Below are 25,410 nucleotides of genomic sequence, written 5' to 3'. Positions count from 1 at the left end.
TCTGCCTAAAATTTCAGCTGAGGATGAAATGACTTTCCCCATTCCACCCACCCCCCACCCCCCCCGAAACTGAGAAGAGATATCAAATTCCTCCAAATTTAAGTTCCTATAAAATTACTCTGCGTTTTGTGGTTTGCTCAGTTGTGTGGTCACTTTCACTGGGAAGACACCAAAAGATAAACGTATAAATCAAAAGAACAAAGTAGACCAGTAAACTGACTGCAGCATATAAAATCATTTTATTGGCCATAAGGTGAAATGTGCCCAGGGCTTGTAGCTAACAGTTTTTCCCTTAGTTTCAAATCTTATCCTTGGTACTGTGCAAATTTCCTCTCACCAGAGACTGCAGTCCTGTTATGATAGACCTGACATTCACACATTTCTGCTCTGTGGGTTACACCTTAAACGTGGGTATAAATAAATGAATATAAAAATATAAAAATATTTCTCTCATGTAGTATTACCTCCATTTAATCTTAGTTTCACTCAGACAGTTCCTTCAGAAATTATTTACATTGGTGTTATTTTGAACAGGCAACCAGAATATAAAACACAGAAACAGTCTCCAGAGAAATTTCAGAATTACACATTCAATTTTTTCCACTAGCCTCTTGTAATGATGACTGTAAGCAGTTTTACATATTACAAGAATGTATCAGTTTTTAATCTGCAACTGTAGCAAAAAAGGATGCTTTAGGTCATCCTCAGGATCATGCATGTTGCCCAAACAAAACTTTACACATTGTTCATCATATCACTAATTTTTAATTCAACAGTGTAGAAAACTGACTGGACTTTAATTCTCCAGACAGACACATCTCCCGGCACAGAGCTAACATAAAATTCAACAGCTATTAGCATTCTCCAATAATATCTCAATCATTTTCTCAAGGAAAAAGAAAGGAGCTTAAAATAAACAAGAAATCTGAATCAGATTGTTATACATGGTGTATTAGATAGATATTAGATAGATTACACCAGTGAACATTTCTGTAACTTTCTTCCCAGATACTAAAATATTATTATTCCAATTATTAGATTTGTAGAGAAGAAATAGTCTGTCATTAGGACCAAAATTTATTAAGGAGCATATTCATTATCAATTATTTAAATAATTAGATCAATCACACAGACATTGTTTGCAGACATTACATCCTGCAAGAGTGTCAGTATTGTAATTGTGTGACAGACAAAAATCTACCTAAATGCCTGAACTGCTCAAATAAAAAAATTTGTCATGAACATAAAACATTAAGAAACAGCACATTCTTATTGCAATAAGGGCATGGTTTAGTATTTGATAGGAATTTAGGTTTAGTATTTGATAGGAATGGTTGGACTCTATGATCTGGTGGGTCTTTTCCAACCCGGTGATTCTATGATTCAATAGTTTACATTTTACTCTTGCATATACCCTGATTGTATTCATAAACAGGCCTATGAGAAAAGAAAAGCCAACGAACAACACCGGATAAATCTGCAAGATTTCCGTTTTCTGGTTACCAAAGAAGCAGTTGCAAGTCATATTCGACACACAGCTCACAGGACATCTGCAGAGGCAGGTACGTTTTCAAAGTGAAAGAAGCAGTGACAGCATGGGGTGAGAAACACCAGTGCAGGCAGCACAAAACCCTTCCTACCAGTAAGAAAAGCAGTGCTCTATGATTACCCTGGTTTCCCCTCAGGCATCCAAACCCATCAAGACTTCCCTGCCAAGCTCCTGTCACCCACTGGCAACCACTTTAAGAATGATCTATATTTCAGTATTATTAGAATAAGATACTTTTAGTTATAGAAATGTGAATTTGGCAGTGCTGCTACAAGCATACACAATTTATATGAATCAATTACTATCTGGAAAACAAACTGCCTCATAGTTACCGCTGATCAATGCCACAGCAGAATACTTAATGACACTAAACATTTGCAGAACACACAACCTGTGCCAACAAAACATATGAACTCGAGTCTTGGGCATCTACCTAGAGCTCTTTAGCTGATGCCTATGGATTCCAAGATTACTGTGTATGTATCGCACACCCATAACTATCAGCTGCAACAGACAACTCTAGGATGAGAGGAATAATGGAACAATTAATTAAAAAAGACATTAATTTACAGAACGTTGGAATTATTAAAAGTAAAAAGGTGACAGAAAAAAAACTGAACTCTGGATGCAGATGCAACGGCTCACATCCAAGAGTCCTTCAAGTATTAATATGACAAAGTTTTTGGTAAAGTGACCTCAATGGAAGAGACTTGTGATAGAACTAGAATTGAAACATGCAGATCATTAACTGAACAAATTATATCCTTTCAGGAAATGTTGTATTTTGCTAGATTTCAAGAATATCGTCTTTCCATTTTTTCACATTTTTCTGGGGAAGTTTAGAATGTTTTCAAATTCAACATTTTCCACCAATTAGAAGTATCACTACATGATCAATCACTTGATCTTTATCAATGTACAGCATATCACATGTGGCTGTAACATGTTTATGTGCATGCACTTTGCTTACAGCAAATACAAGAGCATGAAACTTACCCAAAATCTCTTGCCCAAGTTAGAGAATTCCTACCTCATGACAGGAGAAAAGTCGAACTCCTTCCATCTGATGGAAGACTGGGTAGTGAGTGTTGTCAATTGTATCACGGCGGTAGACATCTCCCACTGCCAGAAAGGCATCTAGGCCAGAGTGTATCAAGTCCCACTGATGAGCCGAGGTATGTGCTCTTAGCATGTGATCACGATTCAAGTAGTAGTTATCCTCTTTCCTTCTGCTGGCATGATTTTGTGGGATAAGCAAACTATCAAAATTCTGCTGTACTGTAACCACTGGAGAAAGACTGTCATAGACAGAAAAGAGCGGAGTTCCACGGCGTCCTACATACTGTTTGTAAAAGTGGTCTTTCACCTGCTCCTTGATTAGCCACAAAGGGTGATGTTTTTTGTTGTGCAAGTTCTTCCCCACCTTGGAAAGTATCTTCTCAGTGACGTTGCTGTAATCATCTTGAGGGTAAGCTTTACCAAGCAGTTCCACAGTATTTGAGCAAGATGTGTTGGCAGCAAAATCTGGAGATACAGTCTTTGATGAAGAATGCCTTGATAGGGTGGGAATTTCTCTTGCCTTTACTTTTGATGATAAAGCTGTTTTAGAATATTTAGCTACTCTCATGAATTTCCATAGCATTGCCATTGCAAACTCTTATGATCTAGGAAAAAGAAAAGTAAATTTAAGGAAACTGTGTTAGGAACTGCAATCTCGCTGCAGGAATCGCTAGAATCTCAGGGATAATGGAAATCCAAATGTCTGTTTGGTTAATATGACAAAGTTTCCATTACAAACCACTATTTTGACTTCAGAGGAGGAACATTTCATTGTGATGAAATTTCAGCTAGGTTACCTCATTCAATTATCAGTCTTCTGCATCATCACATCCGTATTAATGACTCTAGGTCTAGCATTAACCCCATTCCAGATACTGCAACTCTTTAAGGCTGAATAAATATCAGACCTGCTTTGAAATAGGATTTTTCATCTGGTTAAAATATAAGGCAATAAGTGAATACACTTAGGAGAAACTCAGAAATGTAACAATGCCCCTCAGCAGCCTGGGATTTGCTTGTAATAAAACCCAACGCATTAACTTGTTGTTGTATCATCTTCCCTCATTAGCAGAAGCCATGGAAAGCATTCCATATCAACCAGATGCATGTGGCACATGCTATGCAATCATCATTAATTCTTACTTAATGCAAAACAAAACCAGTTTAACCCTTCAAGCCACTAAACCACTGTGAAAAAAAAAACCCCACAGATGGCCAGACCACAAGGCATATATTTAGATATAAACAGCATATTAAGTTCACAGATGAGTATTGCACAAGATTCACAATTAAGGCTCCACACATTCAGAATCAATGTTAGCATTTGGGGTTGAGCACAACCCCCTTTTTCCATATGTTTCCAGAATGCCTGTTTTCATGGCTTACCCTGCTGCATTGGCCATGGAGACTCCTCAAATATCAGGAAAATCAATGAAGTCAGATTCAGAAAGATGCCTGAACCAAACAACTTGTTTCCTATCAAAGGGCCATCTTCCCACATCCACCTATTTAAAAGTTGTCTTTGTGCTTCACATGCGCACTACGATACTACTCTCTAGCAATCAAAGAGAGTAATTCCAAAACCAGAGTTTTGAGAATTGCAAGCCCATTAGTAACTTCAAATGCATAAACTCATTCTGAGATGCAAAATCACTTGAAAAACTACAGTTGGGCTTCACAAATATTAGCATAGGTTCCAGTAAAATAATTAAGCATTCCAATTTGCATATTATGAAATGGGAAAACAGAAGCATTAGAAGTTAAACGACTGGGGCAAGACGCACCCCAAACATTAAACTCGTTTGTACTTGTCTATGAATCATGAAATCCAGGGACACTGGTTCCCTAGGTGAGAGAATTTCCCTTGAAAGACTTAGAGAAATGGGAGAAGAAAGGACACAAGCAATGAACAGACCACAGTCTTCAAGGAATAGCTTTCCATCTTTACACTAGGATTACCGTATCTGGCTGGCTTGCCACAGAAACATAAGAGAAACAAGTGTAAAAAAAGAACAAAGAAGCTAAGATTGTTTTCCATATTCTTAAACTCAAAAAATATATATGCAAATAGAACAGGTACATTCTAGAATACAGTGTGCCAAAAAAACCAAATCTGTAAAACATAAGGAGTATGTTCATATTTGGCTTCTTTTCTTCTGGCTTACGCCTGCATGTTCTCTACAGATCTACTTCCTGAAGTAATCGTATCTCAATAAATCAAAATAAAGGCAAGTTGCGTAGTCAGAAATTAAACTTGGCAGGGCAGTGTAAGATTACTAAATATTTGGTTTAATCCTTTTTCTGGTCAATTATCTTAAGGATAAAAGAGCAACAAATTTTATCTCATTTTGAAACTAGAAAGGACTGCCTCTTTCTTTTTCTTTTTTGTAGAGTTTGTGAAACTATTTCACCAAATTAGTTCTTGCCCATCACTGGTATCGTTCTTCCATAAATAAATTCACACACACAAGAAACCCCTCTGACACAGACTAAACAAGGGGTAGCCTTACATTTTGAAATGAGGCTCCATTTTCCCCAAACATACGTTCTCCTTCATGAGAAGTGAATTCTCATTTTTAAACAGCTGCTTGAAACGCCCAGTTCTAGTCAGATAATGAATTCAGCTTCCCTTAAGTAAATATCACCATCTGCCCATCCATTTATTTTTCAAAAAAATTTGATTCAAAACTTATATGCATAACTGTAATGTACGAAGAACTCGTGACTTTATCATGACTCTCGTGATGTTTGCTGCTTTCCTAAATACCATCCCTCTGGGAACCAGAAAGCCATGTAAGAAGTTTAACTTTCACATGATTGTAACCTTTATGGAAAAAGATAAAACAAGAACCATAAGTGTTGGGCAGGCGGACACACAGGACATTGGTTTGCTTGTTTATTTTAAGACTTATTACTTTTAAGGGAGACTAGCATATACATCTTTAAAATCTTACCTGATGATTTTTCAGTATTTGTAATGTGCAACACTGCTATCAGTTGCTAATAGTTCAGAAATGCTAATTTTTCTTAGCAAATGATATATACACTTTAGAAACCTGTTCAGGAGAAAAAACTACAGATAAGATGAACTTGTACCAGAATTTTCATACTAACATTATGTTTGTGCCTTAAACAGTTAAATTGCATTGCTATCTGCACTATTATTCTAATCTAAAGCAAAATCCACTCTGAGCCATAAGAAAAAAGTTACAGTTATCCAATGTTACCTGATGAATTATCCAGCATCCAAGTACTGTGAACAACAGCAAGCAAGCAGTAAAGGAGCCACCAACATGGTATCACACAAAAGCACCAGACACATTGAAGTCCTTCACAAACACACTTCTGCCACCCTCTCCCACCAAAAACTCATCTATACTACTTCAAAGATCATTAAAGAAAAACTGTATTGGACTTAATTCAACTCTACTAACGATAAATTGCATTTGGGGAGAGAAGCTATAGAGAAAGAAGCAAAAATCCACGCTTATACTCTTTGCATCAAACAAGAAACCTTCAGCATCAACAAAATGTTTATTAGGGCAGAGAGCAACACTGGAAAATAAAGAAAATAAACTATCTTTCTACTAGCAATAAATAACTGATATTAAGGATACGCTAACTATTTATGTGCACTTGTAATAAATACAGTTATTTCTAGTAGCAATCTATCCAAAAGTCTGAGAAGGCCCAGTCAAAATTTATCATTTTCTTCCTTCATTTCCACCATGCTTATTACTTGGCAGTATAAAACAAAACTGGTTTCTGTGCATACTGACAAAACCTGAATCCCACAGCAGAGACTGCCAGCCAGCTAACAACCACAGCAAGCCAAACAGCAGCTGTAGGTCCTGTAGCTGAAAACAAATACATAAATAGAAAATAAACATAGAACAACCACCACCAGCATCTACAATCCAAAGATGGCAAAGTACTCCAGCAGCATTACCAGTGGGTCACATGCTCTGGGATTGACAGCAGCTCTAACTCGCAGCAGGGAGCCAGCTTGGGGCTTTGGAAGCAAGCTGCTCTGCCAGCAGTTCCCAGTGAGGTTTCTCAAAGTGCTACAGGTGGACATGCAAGCCCCAGGCGCATCATCTCCTGATAAACAGGTCCTTACCTTGATGCTACCACTGCCACATTCCCAGATGCCTTAGCAGCTCCTCATGGGCCTGTACCTCAGTCTCCACACTGAGGTGTCTAACGCAGATGCAGGAACTCAGATCTTTGATATGGGTATCATTGCACATTATGTTTTGGCAATACACTTTCACCACGTCTGCATGTAGGTATGACCTTTTGAGCAGTTTCAAGGTAGACTAGAGGGCAGGAGGTTGCCCCTACACCAGCCAGGGATAAAGCCATCAGAATGCCCCTGTCTGTGCTGTGGTTAGACCAGGCACAGATGCAGCCAGATACAATCCTGTACTATAGACCCCTTGCCATATCTACAACATTTTCAGTTGATGGGCAAGGCTTCTCCATCCCCCACAGAAAACCAACCATCCTCCACGCAGCAGCACAGCAGACATTCCACATACAGAAATACACCAGAGCCAAGAGCTTAACAACAGGGGAATAGCAGGCAGATACCAAAAATATTGTCACTTCGGAGGACATGCAAAAGGCAGTTTGATACAATAAGGGATCGTACTGCTGTACTGATAAGGCACGTCTTTTCATGTCTAAATCCAGGTTCTCATGTCACAGCGTAGCAAGGATTAAGACAGCATTATCACAGATGCAGTGGTATTTGTCACAAGTACCTCTACTCCACTGATGTTTAGGAAAGAATTGTGGACTCCAAGAAATTCTTCTCTACACCTGTCTTGAAAAAGGAGAAAGAGGTGTAGTTTAGCACTTCACAATGCTAAGGAAAAGGTTTGTGCACCAGTGTTGGTTTTATTCATCCTCCTCTCCTAGAAAAATGGAAGAGAGGGAGAAAAGTCTTGTTTGAGCAAACTAGGGCCCAGCAGTGAACCCAACAGCCCTGCTGACAGGGCAATTTGCTAGATATTCATATCTGGGAAGGAAGGGCATCCTCACTCCCAGTGACCGCTTTTCTGTACGCCCAGTGCTTTTCACTGTTTATGGCTGCAGAAACACAGATGGGCTACTGCATGCATAAACCAAAGTACATGACAGGTTTGAAACCAAAATTCTACAAAGATGAGAGTCTGTCTCCTCTCCAAGAATAGCTAATTAATGCAAGACTCTGAAGTGCCACAGAAAACGTTAGAAAAGTTGGGCTGCCACCATTTTGTGATGTGACAGCTTTTATCTACCGTATGTGTGGGGAGGGGAGTTCAACGAACATAGCATATGTTAAAACAAAAATTATAAACATATGTTAGGCTGCTAAAATTGGACATTTACCAATCTGCTTAGCAATTTAGCTAAGCATTGAATTTTAGTTTTGAAAACTATGTAGGCATACAGAAGCAAATATCATTGTATAGCCATGACCATATCTACATTGCACAGGATATAACAGAAATCATTTTGCATGCAATACTAACAGCAAGCTCAGATTTTTTTTCCAAGCTTATTTTAAAATGTGGACATATTGTTACACACCTGGACAGACTTTCACTCTTATTGAGCACGCAGACCTCTGAAATAGCCTTACAGACAACTTAGAACTGGTCCATTTTAGAACATGACCTTCCAGGAGCAGAAAATTTTCACATGTTCCTGCTGACGACTAAACACGCAATTGAACAAAATACTCCATGCACTACAAAGTATCAGGCAAGATACAAGCCTTCAAGTATTTGGCTTTTGATTGTTTCATTTTTTCATTGGAGTTCATCTAGTTAATAATCCATCAGCAAGTTCAAGAAACAGACAGAATTACTTTTTTTTTGTTATTTTTCTTAACTGAAGCAAAATGTGTCATAAGCTGGCTTGCTGTCTGCTCTCTAATAGTGATACATTAATCATGATGCTGCCTTCGGCAACATTTTGAGGCTTGCAATATCGACAGAGAAAATTAAAAAAAAAAAACGTCTCTGGGATAAGGCATGATCACGTTTTCTCTCAGTGTTGCAAGTAAGACCTCCTTAAATATGAAATAAAAGGTATTAACAATCGTGCACCTTTTTCGCTGATCCAAAAGATGCCTATTGTCTGAACAGAGGCCAGTATTTCATGCCTTCTTACACACATGAGCACCTAAAAGCAAGAACAGAAAATGTGGTTCATACTTCTGAGGAACACCCTCAATCACCTTCACCATTCCTTCGGACTGCAAGATGGGCCAAGATATTCACAATGGACAGCAAGTCTTCAGAGAGCAGAACACTTCTGCAAGGACCTCAGGGCAAGCACCAGTTTTAAAAAGTTTTGAATGATCATTTGAATGCATTTATCACTCAGTTTCAGGTTGGATATTGCAATTGATTATAAATGTCCTATTCGCATCATACTGCAACAAGTTTAAGTTGCCTGTGCAGTCCTCCCAAGGTTGCAACAGGCACTAGTTTTTCCCGATACACACTGCCACTCCCAAGATTGCTCAGTTTTATCCATAAGGTTCCCACTTATTGAAGGGTAATACTTCCAGACACATGATTCAAGATAGGTAAAATGTGTTTCAGCAGTCAAAATACTTGGAAGCTCTGTAGCTGTGCTGCCTAGCTGCTGTAAGGCTGTTTCAAAGACTGACATCAACAGGTTTCAAGGCAACTTGTAGTGAATTTGGTTTAAGCAGTTCAGAAGCAGTCATCAGCAAGCTTATCAGGAACATCAAATTGCTGTTTTTTTCAGAAAGTATAGAATTTTTAAAAGAGAAAAGTACACAGCACAGTTGGCATTAGAAGTTAAAAGCCAAAGGCAAGTGAATTCAGATTTCTGGTTCTAGAAGACAGAAAGACACCAAACTATGACATGCAAAATTCAAAAAGGAGTCCAACCATACCATTTTTATTTGAACAGGAAAAAAAACTCAGATAAATAAAAACAAAATAAAGAGATACAGAGAAAAGAAACTATGGTTAAAATAAAAAGGGCAGGGTTATATATATATATGCATGACAACAGATGAAATTAAGGAAACTCACCCTGCGCAGAAGCAGTATCTAATTTTATTTCATTTACGCTTTAATTATGTCTTTATTTTCTTTTCCACAAACTAAAACAGAGTTTATTTTTTACTGAATAAATGTCAATTAAGCCTGTTAGTGGAAACTTTCAATAGCGTGTGATGAATAAGACACACAAAACTCTACAGAAAATTAAGCAGCTTCAACCTGAGCTCCTACTGTCATACCTGTGCTCTTCCCTGCCTCTGCGAGACAACACAGCTAATAGTCAATCCCATATTTTAAGGGAATATGCTCATTACACAACCATATTTTGAACGCACTACATTACAAATTACAGACTGAAAAAAGGCAATACATAAATAATTCGTGCATATTCTCAAATATACTTTAAAATAAATCAATTTTTCAAGGGATGCAATCTGAAAGAAACACTGCCTTTGTCTGCTGAGGGAATACTCTTTTTCCAACACCTTGACAATGTTGCAAACTTTCTTCCTTAGAAGATATATTGTAACTAATTGTGATATGAAAGGGACAAAGACTTAAATATCTATGAAGACCTCACTGCAGTCTAAACTACCACTACCTCTCCTGCTTTCTTTTTTCCACCAATATCTGCAACTCAATTATCTGTATTTTTCTTTACACGTATAATGCCATTGAGAACTTTATTCCTATGGAGTTTTACCTAAGTGAAAATTAATTTGTTTGGAAATTAGATATTAGTAGTATTTATGCGCAGTGGTATTCTGTGTTAGTTGTCACTGACTAACTATACCATTTGAACATAATAAAACAGAGATTTCATCATGCCTTAACAGGAAGAGGGAGTAAATTTATTTTTTTTTTGCAGTCAGTTATTAAATGCCAAAATGGGATATGTGCAGACTTTGTAACAGCGACAGCAGAAGTAATTAATTTTAAGTATTAATAATTTCCATGATAGTAATCAAAACACTTCACCGCAAAACAACAACCTCATAGCACTGGGAGTGATAAATGTAGTACACGTGGCACTCCTGGAAGAGCACAACCTCCCGAATGTCAGCACTGCTTCTCACATACAGAAAGTCACCTACAGGTACACGGCCAGGTATCAGTGGTCTCTGTGGGACGAATACACACACTACAATACACTGCAGAAAAGCATAAAGCTACAGATAAATGCACTGGTTTTACAATTTAAGGATGAATGGCTCAATCACAGCCACTAAAAGTGCTGGATCCTCCCCGTGAGCCAGCCAGGAAGTGGCAATCTCCCTTTTGGAGAAAGTCTGCACCTCCCTGGCAATTCCACAGCAGGAGCAGCTCAGCCCTCTGGAGGTGCCTGTGGTAAACAAAGAAGGTACTCTTCAATTTAGAAAGCATCATTCATTGATCAAATAATGACTGCCAGGGAAAAAGGCAGAAAACATGTCACAACAACATCTTACATAAAACATTAAATCTTAATCTGCAAAATATTCGACATGCCCAAATGTTCAGCCACCTAGAGAAACAAATACAGCCCACCCAATATTAAGAAAACTAAATGATTTAGATGGATCATGCCAGAGGAGGCAGATAACATGAGTCAGTTCATCCATAAACTAGAAGTTTTACTTGCTGTCTCCTGGTAGTACTCTGGTTCCCACCATTTCCTTCCATTCTTGAGGAGAGCTGGGGAAATCTATGACTTGCCACAGATCTCCAGATGCCTTCCTCAGTAATACCCTAGATAGCATGTTCTAGTTTAGAAGAATAACCTAAATACTAATATAAAATAATAAAAACAATTAATATTTTAAACCAGGGAATTATTACATGGCTTTAATATGTATGTAATCAACATTCAAATCAAAACTAACCTTTCTTACCATGTTTCAACCCTAAGTCGTGGTACCAGTATTATAAATCTTGTGTCACATCAATTTTCTGTCATACCAAGCTCTGAAGAGATCAGTTCCAAATATTTGGTATCATCTTGGGCCAAAGTATCACCAAAGACCCACATGTCAGACCTAGCTGTGACGTGAACTTGATCTCAACTCAAACTCTGACTCAGTTGCAATGTTGTGCCTTGTTCTGTCTCTATTAAAGAAATAACAAAAGTCTGAACAGATAGAGCCTTTACCAGGACTACATATATTTCAAAAGCCAATCAAAAAAAGAAAGAGACAAATTTCTCTGCGGCTTTTACTTCAGAATCAATAATTCTCATGGACTTCAGTGTAGATAAATAAAAGAAGACTTAGATGTTTGCAGTGGAGACTCCACTGCAGTCCAACACCTCCCAGTTAGAAAATGTATGATCACATGTGTACAAAGAAGTCATCTCTAGTTTGAACTGCACTGTCTTCCTTTATCTGTCACAGGCTCTGACAAAGCATTTAAGGAAAAGATTAGAAGGCTTCTAAGGAAGGAACTGCACTTCCCTGCCTGGGGCATACCACTTCTCTGAGGTTGGTAGGAATGGGGCTGAAATATTAATGAGCAAGCCATTTGTCAAGAAAATTATGCAAGAAACCTTGGCAGCCACACAAAGAGGCAAGCGATGAGATCACAAGCTAGGGTAGTACAAAATAAGCAATTAAAGAAGAAAAGAGGAAGGAAATAAAAATTTGTTTACAAATGATTTTGTTTGTCCATGCCTATAAGCTTTAGAGGGAAACAATAAATCAATGAACATGAGTATTTAAAAATAAAAATTCATTGGATTCAGACTCTGTAATAACAACTTCTAAAAGGGACTGTGAGCTGCTCTAAGACCTCAAATTCAAGTTTTCCAGTCTTGATTCCTCCAAAATATTACTACTAGTAACATTCCTTGCAAATAAAGTAGTGTACCATGTAGTATGTGATGTCATGAGAGAAGCCACTTAATTCTTGAAAACTCACATAAACAAATGCAAAAAAAATAATCCTTGTGACAGACAGATACACTAAAAATAAAAAATAAGCTATTCTTGACATTTCCTCACAAATCATAAAAAAAGGCAAAACTGTAATTATTGTGTGAAATCAAATGTTAAAATCTATACTCCCTAAAAATCCCTAAGAACTAAATCACTGCCAGGAGCTGTCAAGTATTATTTCTCCATCAATTGTAATTGTAAAAAAAAAAAAAAAAAATTAAGAGAAGATTCAGTCAGACTCCATTTTTTCCCACATTTTACATTCATTCACAAATTTTTATAGAATTTTAACTTATTAAAATACGTTACATATACTTTTAGGGCAGGTATACTGCAGTTTTACACAGTACTTATAATAAATTTGAAGGCTTAGGTTTTAAAGAGACATTGCTAATTTTTAGTGTAAGCAAATTTGAAAAGCACAAAAAGTATCATCACACATTACAAAGAAAAGTAATCTAAAAATTTATTAAAAAAATAAGGTAGTCCCATTAGCAAGTAAAGCAAATTTTTTTATGTACTTTGATTTACCAAACCAGACACATAGTCACCCTGCTAAATGTTGAACATGTGCAACAATATGATTCCAGAGGTTTAATCACCATTGACACCAAGTGGACACACTGACACAGTGTCACACAGCAGCATTTAGACTTCCATTAAGCATCATTCTGCTCTTACATAGCACACCTCCACACAGGATCCCAAAGTGCTTTTTCAGCCATTTACCAATTAAGCTCTACAATAACCCCATGGGAAAAAGCATTGCATTATTTATACCCATTAATGCAGCAGCTTCCAATTCAAAAGTGTTGTATTTCAACAACTTGGCCCTTCCTTATTTCTTATTTCCAATTTTTTTATTATACTGCCATTTTCCCCTCCATGTTCAGAATTTTTTGTTGTTTGTAAAATCATTTCATCAACAATTTAACAACTATAAGGGCTACTGTGAATACACTCAAAACGTTCTGAAAATAGCTTGCCAAAAATTGCCTATTAGGAATTACGCCAAACAGTTCAGAAATACTGACCTATTACCATTGAAACAACCTTCCCCATGAATGTGCAGATTTTTAAGATTTAAACCTACATCCCTTGAGCCAGAAGAGTCATTACTGTTTGTATTCTGTCTCAAACTTCATAGTCCTTAACAGTACCGTAATTATAATTATGTACATAGTAAGATCAGGAGAGATCAACTGGAAAGGTAGAAAATTTTAGGGGCAGATGAGAAGGTAAATAAACGAAGCGTTGTTGAAGCAAACAGGGATATGAAAGAAGAAACAAACTGGGTGAAGTGGCATGAGACAGACCATTACCATTCTATCTGCAGGGCTGCCCTGCAAACCAACACAGCATTCACAAATCAAGTTTAAAGTAGGGTTTCACCTTTGGTCACCACATTTAAGAGGACTAAAGACGGCATTTACTTTGATAAGGAAATGATATATGTTTGTCAGGGGCCTTTCTTGGAGAAGTTTCACATAATACCTAACCCACTGCTGCTGCAGGGTGAATCATGTCAGCCCATCAGTACCAACAAGGAAAAAAGAGCATTACCTGGCAGGCAGTCTCTCCTGTTGTGAGCTGACAAAGTCATCTGAGATACCCAACATAAAAAGGATATGGAACTACTGGAACAGATCCAGAGGAGGGTCACAAAAATGAGGGCTGGAGCACCTCCCATATGAGGACAGGCTCAAGAGAGCTGGGTTTGTTCAGCCTGGAGAAGAGAAGGCTCCAGGGAGACCTTATAGTGACTTTCCAGTACCTGAAGGGGCCACAAGAAAGCTGGGGAGACACTTTTTACAAGGGCATGGAGTGATAGGATGAGGGGGAATGGTTTTAAATTGGAGGAGAGAAGATCTAGATTTGACATTAGGAAGAATTTCTTCATCATGGGAATGGTGAGGCACTGGCACAGGTTGCCCAGGGAAGTTGTAGATGCCCCATCCCTGGAGGTGTTCAAGGCCAGACTGGATGGGGGCCAGCAGCTTGGTCTGGTGGGAAGTGTCCCTACCCATGACAGGGGGATTGGAACTGGATGATCTTTAAGGTCCCTTCCAACACAAACCATTCTATGATTCAAATAAACACAATACATATCAAGATGCAAGTCAGGCAATAAAGAAAAGAAAGTTCTAATAATATTTACTAGTGAAAACCTAGCCAAAAGCAACAGCATGCACCAGCCTCCTGGGTTGGTTTGGCTGTGGCCAAAGCATCTGTACATTGCCCTGGCACAGCCATCACCATTTGCTGAAGAGTTTTGTGGAACTGAGGCCCTAGAGCTCAGCAGAGCTCATACAAAGCCCATGACAATTTCGGAGTAAAGGAAAAAGCAAGCAATCAATCCGTGTCACAAAACAGCAAAGAGAGTGTCTCCTACACCACATATTACTGCCATGGTGGTAGCCCTTGAAACTAAGGAGGCTACATACAAAATATGAAGATACAGCACCTAGAAAGCAAAATTATCATGCCTAGTGCCTCCAGTGTAGGCAATCAGAAAGAAATGCAAGGTCAATAGTGGCAGATACCACACATTAGCACTAAATATTTCTAAATCATACTCTTTACCATGACAAGAGGGCAGAGTAGAAGTGAATCCACAGTGGCATTTAGAAGCATTATAGGATGCTCTGAAATCAATTCCTAATTGAATGGAGAGGAGCGAGATGCAGGGCTCATTGTGTGCAGGAAGGAAGGTGACTTGCTGAGACCAGAATCAACTACGTAGGGCCTAAGAAGGTCACAACAAGCTAACTTTAAGGTAAAAGGCATGGTCATAATCCCTTTACCTTAAATGCACAAAAAACAATGGGCTCTTGCTATAAAAAACTGCTATGGAAAGCAAGTAATGGCAATCAGGTCTCACTCAGCAAAGGAAATAAAATCAGCATCTACACAACATCAGATTGGAACAGCCACATAGATCTATTGTGTATACTAACATTTTTTCAGTATAGAACTTTCATATTAAATTCCTGCAGTTCAGGGGACCACCACCCAGAGCTATTAAACAAAAAAGAAATGGTTTACACTCATTTCTTCTGTATTCCTGCTAGCTAATTTCAAAATTACAATTCCCCAAGTATAGGCTATCAAGTAACCAATATCGCAATTGATTTTGATTTTATTATTGGTTTGTTGTTTTCTTTTTCTCTACGGTTACTATTACCTTATTGGTTCTTTAAAAAAAAAAAAAATTAACTTCATTTTCATGCTGCTACTCAAAGAATAAAAATATTGCAAGAAATTTGCCCAGTTTGCTATTTGGTATAACAAAAACTGGCCCAGAATGGCACACCACCTCATTTTCTAGACAACACTGAAATATGAACATTGGACTTCACTTTCAAGGCTGAGTATACAAAACCATATTCATCATGTCTGATGAACCTGATTTATCTACAAACATACTGAATGCCCAAACATGAACTTGCAATTTATTCAAAAACACGTAAGCAAAACTGCAAAGATTTATATGCATAACTGTAAACATCCAGCTTCTCTAGCTATAAAATAAACCCGCATGTGGTAATTTCATACTTGTAAATTACAACTAAACATTTTTAGTTGTTTATGTTTTCCCACCCTGCACCTCCCTCCAGCCACACCAAGATGTGTGCTCAGCTGGATGATGTGCACATGCAGGATTCTGCTCTGTTCATAACTCATACCACAAGGCCCCAAGAGTTTCCGAGACTGTTTTGGGGTCCATTCTCAGCTAAATCAGACTGAACACTATACACTGCCTGAAAAAATGTTACTCACATGAAACTAAAAATACTATTTCCATGAATAATATAAGAACTGAAAATACTTCCCTAAATTACCAGATCCATTATCATTCAGTCTAAATTATTTGGCTTCTTTTTTTTTTTTTGTCATTTGGTTGTTGTTTGGGACAGGGGACGGAAGTGTTGGCATTTGTTGCTTGGGTTTTTTTTTTTTAAATAAAAAATATTTTCTGCCACCCCACCATAAAAAAATTGGATTCCCGATTGCTGCCTTTGACCTTTATTTAGATGTGGTAGAACAACTGAATTCTGACGGGAAATATTTCCATAAAATCCATTAGGTAACTAAGCCAAGGATGAAAAGTCTCAGGATGAAATCTTTCGAATTTTTAAAGTTATAGCCACCATCCTGGACCTTTATAGCATTTAATTTTCTGCCATTCCAATACACGCATTGGCATCTGGACTGAAAACTCCTTTTCCAATTCTTTTTTCGTGTGCTCGGAGGCAGAGTAGTATAATTAGATTGACTCAAGCAGTTGCTGATTGCTTTCAGTTTGTACTTCATTCCTTGACACCACAGAGAGGAGTCTTGCTAAATACAGATCAATAGACTGGATAGGAATGCTTAAAATTTCCTTCAACAAAGTTGAAGAGCAATGCCACAAAAAATGAACTTTTTTTAAGGGAAGTTACTTGAAAAAAAATGTTGAGTGAGTTTACTGCATACCAAAGCTTATGAGACAGACGTGAAGAATAGAATTTAAGCAAAATGAAACTGAAGGCTGTCTTTTCAATTCTCATTTACTTTTTACTACAGAACTACCAAGAAACACAGCTCAAAGGAAAAAAAAAAAACAATCAAGGCATGATGTTAACATTTCAACATCAGTTAAAGAAGAATTGCATCCAGTGAAGCGACCTTCAATTGCAGGGTACTACAAAATCACACATAAAATACACCATTACAATCAGCATCTCTGTTCATAATTACAGGAAAAGATCAAATATTGTACAAAGGAAGACAGAAAGAATAAAAATAACAAAAAAAAAAGGCGAACTCTTGCTTCCAGGTTGATACTATTTAACTAAAACAGAAGGAGGGGAAAGGTAGTTTTCTGCATTGTCACTGCTAGCATAGACCTGTTGCGGACATTCAGTCTTATTTGGCACTACATGATTTTAAATTAAAATAACTATAAAGCACTAAATAATACATTTTTTTCCTTTAAGGCTTAAAGTCAGCTTATTCTCACAACAAAGCAGCAAGCAAAGATCTTTTACTGTCTCTTCCCTTTCATGCTTTCAAATGACTTCTCTGCTCTCATGTTTATTTTTAAATAGCTGAAGCAAAAGGTTTCATGAGAAAAAAAAAGCAGCTAAGTTTCAGTAGTTTCTTGAGCTGCTGTACTTTTTGTCGCACTTTTGGCAAGTTTGCTGTAAATCGAGACAAACAATAGAAATCTGGAGTACCCGAAAATGACATATACTCAACACTGAAAGCTAAAATTCACCGCTTTGCAGAGAGGTAGCACCCAACTCATTGCCAGGTTGTCACATCCCAGATTCCTTCCTAAGACTGAGTCTCCACTCAGTTCTGGGTCAAAGCGATACATGGCAGAAAAGGGGGAGAAGTGTCTTAGATTCTTAGATCCCTTCAGTAGAGAATAAGATAATTAACACATGAAGCTCGTACACAAACAATCAACTTTAATGGGAAATCTCAGTGGAACCAATGGGCTCTGAGCGGCAACTGATTTACACAGAACAGACACGCTGTACACATCGACCATCTCACAAATATCTATCTACCTAAGCTATGCAGCTTAATGGGAAATCAAGGTAGGCCTTGATTTACTTATTAACTTTAAAAGAAAAAAAGAGAGAGACAGAAAGAAAAAGAGAGGAAAAGTGAGAGATCAGTCTTGGATCCTGCGCCAGACCTGCCACCCAGAAGAGCACTTGGTGTAGAGTCCCAAGAAGCTTGTGACTGCCCCTATTTATAGACACCAGTACCAGCACTTCAGGAACTTAATTCCTCCCCAGCCCTAGGAGTGGCTGAGACACCTGTCACATCAAGAGAAGGGGCAATGGGTCTCTCCCCAAAACATCCTGGGTTTAGTGGTGGACTTGGCAATGCTGTGTTCGTGGCTGGACTTGATCTTACAGGTCTTTTCCAACCTAAACGATTATGTGATTCTCTCTCACCCCAGCCCCAGGAGTGGCTGAGATATTCCTTGAGGTGGGGCCTCTGGACTCACCATACCATTTCCTGGGGTTCGTCCCTTGCACAGTTAAGACTTATAAAGATACCTCTGGAATCATTTACAGTTCTGAGGCTTGAATCCTGCAGTAGATATATCTCACATGGCAAGAATCTAAGGCCTGATCTCAAATCTTTTTATTGAGAGCCTCAGAACATGGGCTTCTAGCATACATGAAATGTTTTTGAGTGTACCTGGTAACTAACATTACACCTCTGTATGACTGACCTGCATTCAACTGTTCAAATAACCACCATGTTAATCTCCATCCTAATAGTATCCACACTTTAATCAGTTCAAGTTCAACAAGCATGAAATTTATTCCAGTCAGTACATCTGTCATGCTAACTTCCACCATCTCTCTCAAAAATCACAAGTTTATTATTAGCAACCTGTGGGCAATTAATGTAATTACCAGCAGACTTGAATTCATCTTAATCAGTGTTCTGTTCAATTCCAAAAACAAACAAGACACCACTGGTAAAACACCACAGTAAGAATACTGATGACTTTACATCAAACTATAGTCACAATGCTCTATTTTGTGGAATGTTGAATTATATGTATCTTTCAGTATGTCATATAATGCCTTTATGACACACAATTTAGCTCATGACATATTTCCTTCTATAGATATTGATGCTGAATAAATAAGAGAGTATTCCATAAAGACATGAATTATACCAGTAAAGAAGGTGAAATGTAAGTTCTGAATATCCTGTGGTATTTGAAAGGATACTTTCATATTTGTTTCTTCTTTAGCAACAGTGATCTGCATTACAAGCATCCAGCCCAACTTGAGAAAACACAGGCCTGACTATCAAAGTTCCTAAGACAGCCACAGGAAACCACGATCATAGAATCAGAGTGGTTTGGATTGGAAGAGACCTTAAAGATCATTTAATTCCAACCCCCTCACCATGGGCAGAGACACCTTCTACTAGACCAGATTGCTCAAAGCCCCATCCAACCTGGCCTTGAACACCTCCAGAGATGGGCAGCCACAGCTTCTCTGGAGAACCTGTGCCAGTGCCTCACCACCCTCATTTGTGAAGAACTTCTTCCTTGGGCAGCCTGATCTAGTGGGAGGTGTCCCTACCTATTGCCGGGGGTTCGAACCAGATGATCTTTAAAGTTCCCTTCTAACCCAAACCATTCTATGATTTCATGAAATCTGCCAGTCATCACAAGCTGACACTACGGATGTACTGGATAACAGGGCTGGAACTCAAAATTATTCGGTCAAACTAGAGAAGCGGTCAGAAAAATAACAGAACAATTCAGCAAAGGCAAGTGCAAGTGGCCGACAGCTGCATACTTACAGCATATTACGCAAGCAGTTAGATGGCAGCTTCTTCAGAGGGTTATAATAGACCATACAGAAGTATGCAATCTATAAAATCAGAAGCACTTATTCCTTCCTGCTAAACAGAAGCACAGAAGAGATTCAAAAGTTTTGGCATAACATTTATAAAACCATGAAGCATTTGGAAAGAGTCCAATGATAGTAACAGAAATTACTACAAGTGTTTAAGGAAGAACTATGTAGAAAGATTGAACGTACTAGGACTATTTAAATGAGTGGGGGGAAAAAATTAAAGGCATTTTCACCATCATCAGATCTGAAAGAAAGCTGTACATCCTATGGAATTAACCTTGTCTCCACCAAAAACAGGCTAGGACAAGCAGTGACGCACCTACAAAAACCAAAGATAGAAAAATTTGTATCAGTTATTAGAAGTCTTCCTATAAATAGTGACATATTATAAGAGCAGGCTTGAGTGAACTGTGGATTTATTATTCCATGCAGATTTCTAAATAGCTGTGCTAAAACAAACAGGTATAAAATTCAGTCTGCTTTGAGGGCCAAATAATAGAATAGTTAGTATCTCAAGGTCTTTCCAGTCTTGTTTTGGTCTGTTATAAGATATTTACTGTGATTATTATTACAATTTTTTTTTTAATGAAACACATAATAGACAGTTATCTCTTATAGGTCTAGCCAAGTCTTTCTTTCAGTAGCAGTTTTAATGGTGCTTATGGCTTCATGCCAGTTATATTGCTGAAAGCTTAGCAGGTGATGTATTTGCTCATAGGCACTGTCATATTTTATCCATCTCAGCAGCTATTTAGTAAGTGCTTTAACATTCTAGAGTATGGCAGGTGCTATATAAAACACAGCATTATTTTCCATATTTTATTCCCCTTATTGGCATTTCCCACTCTCAGATTAACTGGCAAGAGTACAAATATTCATAGCAATTTTAAACAAGAAAGTTTGAGGGCTCACTGACAGCCACAGTTAGCTTTGTACTATCGGGAAACAAAATACAACAGTGTTCCTTTCCTATCACCACAAAATTTCTCAGCAATTTTTTGAATAGAAGGAATAACAACAGCAGACAAACTGCAGTGGTCATTCAAACAGACATCACCTGCTAATTGAATGCTGCAACAACGATACCTGATTTACTTAAAATGTATTACAGTTGTGTTTCAATTAGTCACTTCATCTTGCTTCACTGCAGAGGATAAGCAGAAAAATCCATCTGGATTAGGCTTTTCCATTCATTATTTCATCCCATTTGTGTTTAAGATTTCTAGGTGGCCTAGATATAAAATTCCACTGAAATTAATGGAAAGACATCAGAAACATGTGTGGAAACGGTATTGAGCTGACAAGATCCTCCACTCTTCAAACTGCAGTTGTACATAGTGCAATTTTTTAACTTTTTTTTTTTTCGGTTATTCCTTCAGATAGTGTGAAGGCCATCATGACAAGACTTGAGAAAGGCTGGGCAAAGCTAGTTAAAAAATAACAAGCAGACGGTAGATAAAGATAAGTGGGGGTACTAGAAACTGTTTGTGAAATGCACACATCCTGGAACAAGAACAACGTACAGATAAGAAATTGCAACATATGCAAACAGTCAGGTAGAGACAACGTAGAACCTATCAGAATGTAACACGACCTGTAGATACTGAATATACCCCTAAAGTAACGAATCAGCTTGTAACTAATAATTTTGTATGTACTCACTTTTACTATAAATGTAACCCCACAGATACAACTGGGGTCACTCTCCTGTGTGGGGCAGCCCTGGCCGGCCAGTCTGTTTTCTTAACCTCTTGCGCGAGAAAATTAATTTTGAATCTTGTTTTTTTTGCACCCATTTGCCGTGCCCATCTCGGCCTTTAGATTCTGGACTCTTACATATAGCAGTCATCATTTGTATCACTTCGGTTATTGAGTAACTTCTACTGGCTTCTCTTTGATCTCTCTTTTTAGAAAATAAAGGGACTCAAATTGAATACAATATTCAAACTTCAATATTTCAACCGATATCCCTGAAACATGCAGTAATGTTGGGAAGGTGATCTCATCACATCGCAACATTTTTCTCTCCTTTACATACATTTCATCTTGGCTGCGCTCTTAATTACAGTGGGATTAAAAATTGAGCACAATATGGACCTGTGTCATGCCTGTGGTTTATCACACCAAAACCCCCAAGCAGATTCAAACAGAAGTGCAAGGAACATATTCAAACTTTATTTACAAAACATTCACTTCGGTACATCACTATGAAAAACTAACAACAGTGGCTCCTAACTAGCTAGGTCTGATGTGCACACCCCAGCAATACAGAAATAATGCTTCACTGTCAATATTGTTTAACTTCATGGCAAAACAAGAAGGTAATAGAAGAGAACACCGTCAAAAGCAAAGGAAAAAAAAAAGTTGTTTTTCCTCTATCTGTCCTGTGGTATTTAGCAAAATCTTTTTTTTTTTTTAATGATATATCACTTAGTGACAACAGCTGCCTCCTATTGAAAAAGGCTCACTACCATGGAAAAGTCATGCAAGATGTCTGATACATAATAAGTGCCAGTGCTTTTAATGTTTTTATGTGTTTCAACAACATACAAAGAAAGCAATCTGAAGACAAGTTTTAAGCACAACAATTTAAAAATCTAAAAATGCAGTTGTGAAACTGAAATTCTTCTCCCTGCATTCCATACCACAGAGTGCTCCTCGTAATGGAGAGGACATTTCAGGGTGCACTTCTATATAATCACAGAATCTACTACATCAGGACTAAAATTACTAATTTAGCATCTCAGCAATAAGGGTGGAGAGGGGCAAAGCAAGACAAATAAGGGGATTTGTTTTCCTGAAAAAAAGCTGTTTCAAGTAGATCCAAGCAGTCACAAAAAAAACGTGGTGGGAACTAACATCTAGAGGCTGACTGAATGAGTCTAACATACCTATCAGCTGCTTACAGCAGTCAACAAAGGGCATCTGCACAAGTCAGTAATTATAGAAAGTACAAGACAGTAGGAAAACTAAACTAGATTGTGAAAAGAAACAGCCTGGCCCTCTTATAAAGCAGCCTGAAATCACCTTTTTCTCCCTCAACAAACAGACCAAATACAGAAGAAATTTTAAAACATCCATCACATAAAACCACACGTGATTACTTCATGCATTTTGCAGAACAGAGATCTCTAGGACAGACCTGATGATGCAATACCTAGGTGTTAGCACACATAAACATTCCTTGAATGAAGCCTGGGAAGTGGAACCTAAAAATGAAATCAACACCCCATCAAAAGCATTTCCAATATCCCTTCCAACATGTTGTTGTCCCTTCTCCTTGTAGGCTTCCCACTGGTCTTTCAAATATAAGATAAAGAATACCCATCACAAACACTTTCAGAATAGAAAACAATCCCTTTCTCTCCTTCTCTCTATCAATTCTATTAAAGTAAAATAGTCTCCTTAAATTGCATAGACAAATGATAGAAAAGCAGTCACTTGGCAAGCATATTGCTTCTTGACTGCTAAAGCAAATTCCTCAGGTCATATTCTTGTTTCTTATAACACCTCATCATTCTGAGGTTCTAACACATCCATCTTCATCAGACAGGCTCCCAATATGCTCAGGCAAGAAGTGCGATAAAACAAGCACACAAAGAAAACATCTCCTCCCTCTCCAAAACAGGTTTCATTTGAAGTCATTGTTCTCAGTGGCAAGTCCACTCCAGCCAGAATAAATGCATCCTACATTTCTCTGCTTCTAGCAAGTGCAAGACTCAAGCACAGGTCTCCAAGGGGGATGGTTTTTGAGTATCCCTGAACACAAACTGTGGGTTTAATGCTTTTTCAGGACAGAACCTTCACTTGGGACAAAAAAAAAAAGAAAAAAAAAAAAAGAGAAATGGAACACAGAAATAGTCAATTCAAACATATTAGCAGCAAGGCATCATCCAGTCCCACAAAACAGCACACCAGAAAAGACTCTGGATACCCTGTGTAGATTACATTGGATATAGTTTTCTTTTTAAGAAAGTTCAGGACATTGTACACAGCATGCTAACCACAGCCTTGGCACAATGGAGATATACTGTCTCCAGATATCTGACAGTTCGTTGAAGCTTTCCACCTAATGTAGCAAGTAAAACTCATATCCCCGTTTCTTCCTGCCCTTATAAATCTAATGGCAGTTTGACAGTCCTGATGCACAGTCTCATCAGGCCTCACTTACACTTCAGTGGCTGAGCAAAGTGGTTGCTCGCAAGTATGTGATGTCCAGTCAGACAAAAAGAAACACTGAACAGTAATTAGGGGGTATTGAGGTTGGAGGTATATGTTCCAGACAAACCTTAACTCTGCTCTGAGAAACCCCTGTAGTAGTTTTTAATTTTTTTAACTTTACTAATACTTAGTTGGCTTAAATTATACCAAATAAGTAATCTAAGACATCTATTTTAAAGGCAAGAGTCAAAGAAAAAACAAGAACTGACAATGCTCTTGATATATTTAAATTAATTTCCCACCCCCATACAGATCTGAAGTGCGTGACATCCCTATTAGATAATTTCAGGTGAGACCTCCTACATGCTTTGTATAAGATGAGTTTCTGAAAGTCCCCTTCATCCACCTTTTTGGAACATCCTTATCCAACAGAGTAGATAGGCTATGACACCTGGAAATCAATTAAACCTATAATATTTCCAAATCCTCTTACATGATCAAACTACTTCAAATAAAGTTCATCCCACACAGATATAAATAAACTTATCATACTATGTAAATATCCTGACAATACAGCCACTTGTCACTTTTCTTTCTTTAAAAAAACCATAGAAATTAAGGCTTTCCTCTTCCAGAATTATTCTGCCTTTTGAAGCAGGACAGGCAACGTTATACTACAAATCATCAACCTGTTTCAAAGATCTCATATTTTTCTTATGGGAAAAGATGGATTATAACCTTTCATCCACTACAGAGCACAAGTTTTTATTTCCTATAAAGTTGCAAGGTATTAAATCTTAAGGACACTTTGTTTAGATACTGAATTTTACCACAAGCAATTCTTTCAGGCTTCTTATGTGTGTATTAAAATATTTTCCTTTCTCAACTATAAGCAGCAATGAAATAACTGAAGAGTAGTTTTACAGATGAGAGAAATGAAAACTACCTACGATAAAAACTTAAACCCCTCTAAAACTGTTACTAAACTTCTTTCCAGTAAAACATTTTTGGTGTACTGTATATCACAACGGCGAGTGTATAGCATAGAAATTTTACTGACATAAATAATCTTAAGATTACCTTAAGATAATCTTAAGATTTACTGACATAAATAATCTTAAGATTACCACTTGTGACTCGCAAGCAACAACATGGCATTGTCACACTAATACAAACTGCCATAAGCCATTGTGGGAAATAAGGCTGAATGCAGAAATAAAAGTCAAGTATGGGAATGGGACTGAATGTGGGTAGAAATGGGATGGGTGCTTCCACCTCTCTTCTCCTCTCCTCCTCGCCAGGGGTTGACTACA

The 25,410-nt window shown here is 37.8% G+C and overlaps 1 protein-coding gene across 1 annotated transcript in view; it reads right to left on the bottom strand.

Moving 5' to 3' along the window:
• The window catches only part of FARS2 (phenylalanyl-tRNA synthetase 2, mitochondrial), a 262,812-nt gene that overhangs the window by 201,330 nt on the left and 36,072 nt on the right, over positions 1-25,410 (bottom strand). Inside the window, exon 3 of the mRNA XM_069853595.1 lies at positions 2,580-3,213. Coding sequence (XP_069709696.1) covers positions 2,580-3,197 — 618 coding nt within the window. The 5' untranslated portion in view covers positions 3,198-3,213. The remainder of the gene's footprint in view (positions 1-2,579; positions 3,214-25,410) is intronic.

Source organism: Phaenicophaeus curvirostris, chromosome 3, assembly GCF_032191515.1.
Source record: "Phaenicophaeus curvirostris isolate KB17595 chromosome 3, BPBGC_Pcur_1.0, whole genome shotgun sequence".
Classification (NCBI taxonomy): domain Eukaryota; kingdom Metazoa; phylum Chordata; class Aves; order Cuculiformes; family Cuculidae; genus Phaenicophaeus; species Phaenicophaeus curvirostris.
This window is presented reverse-complemented; position numbering and strand designations above follow the sequence as displayed.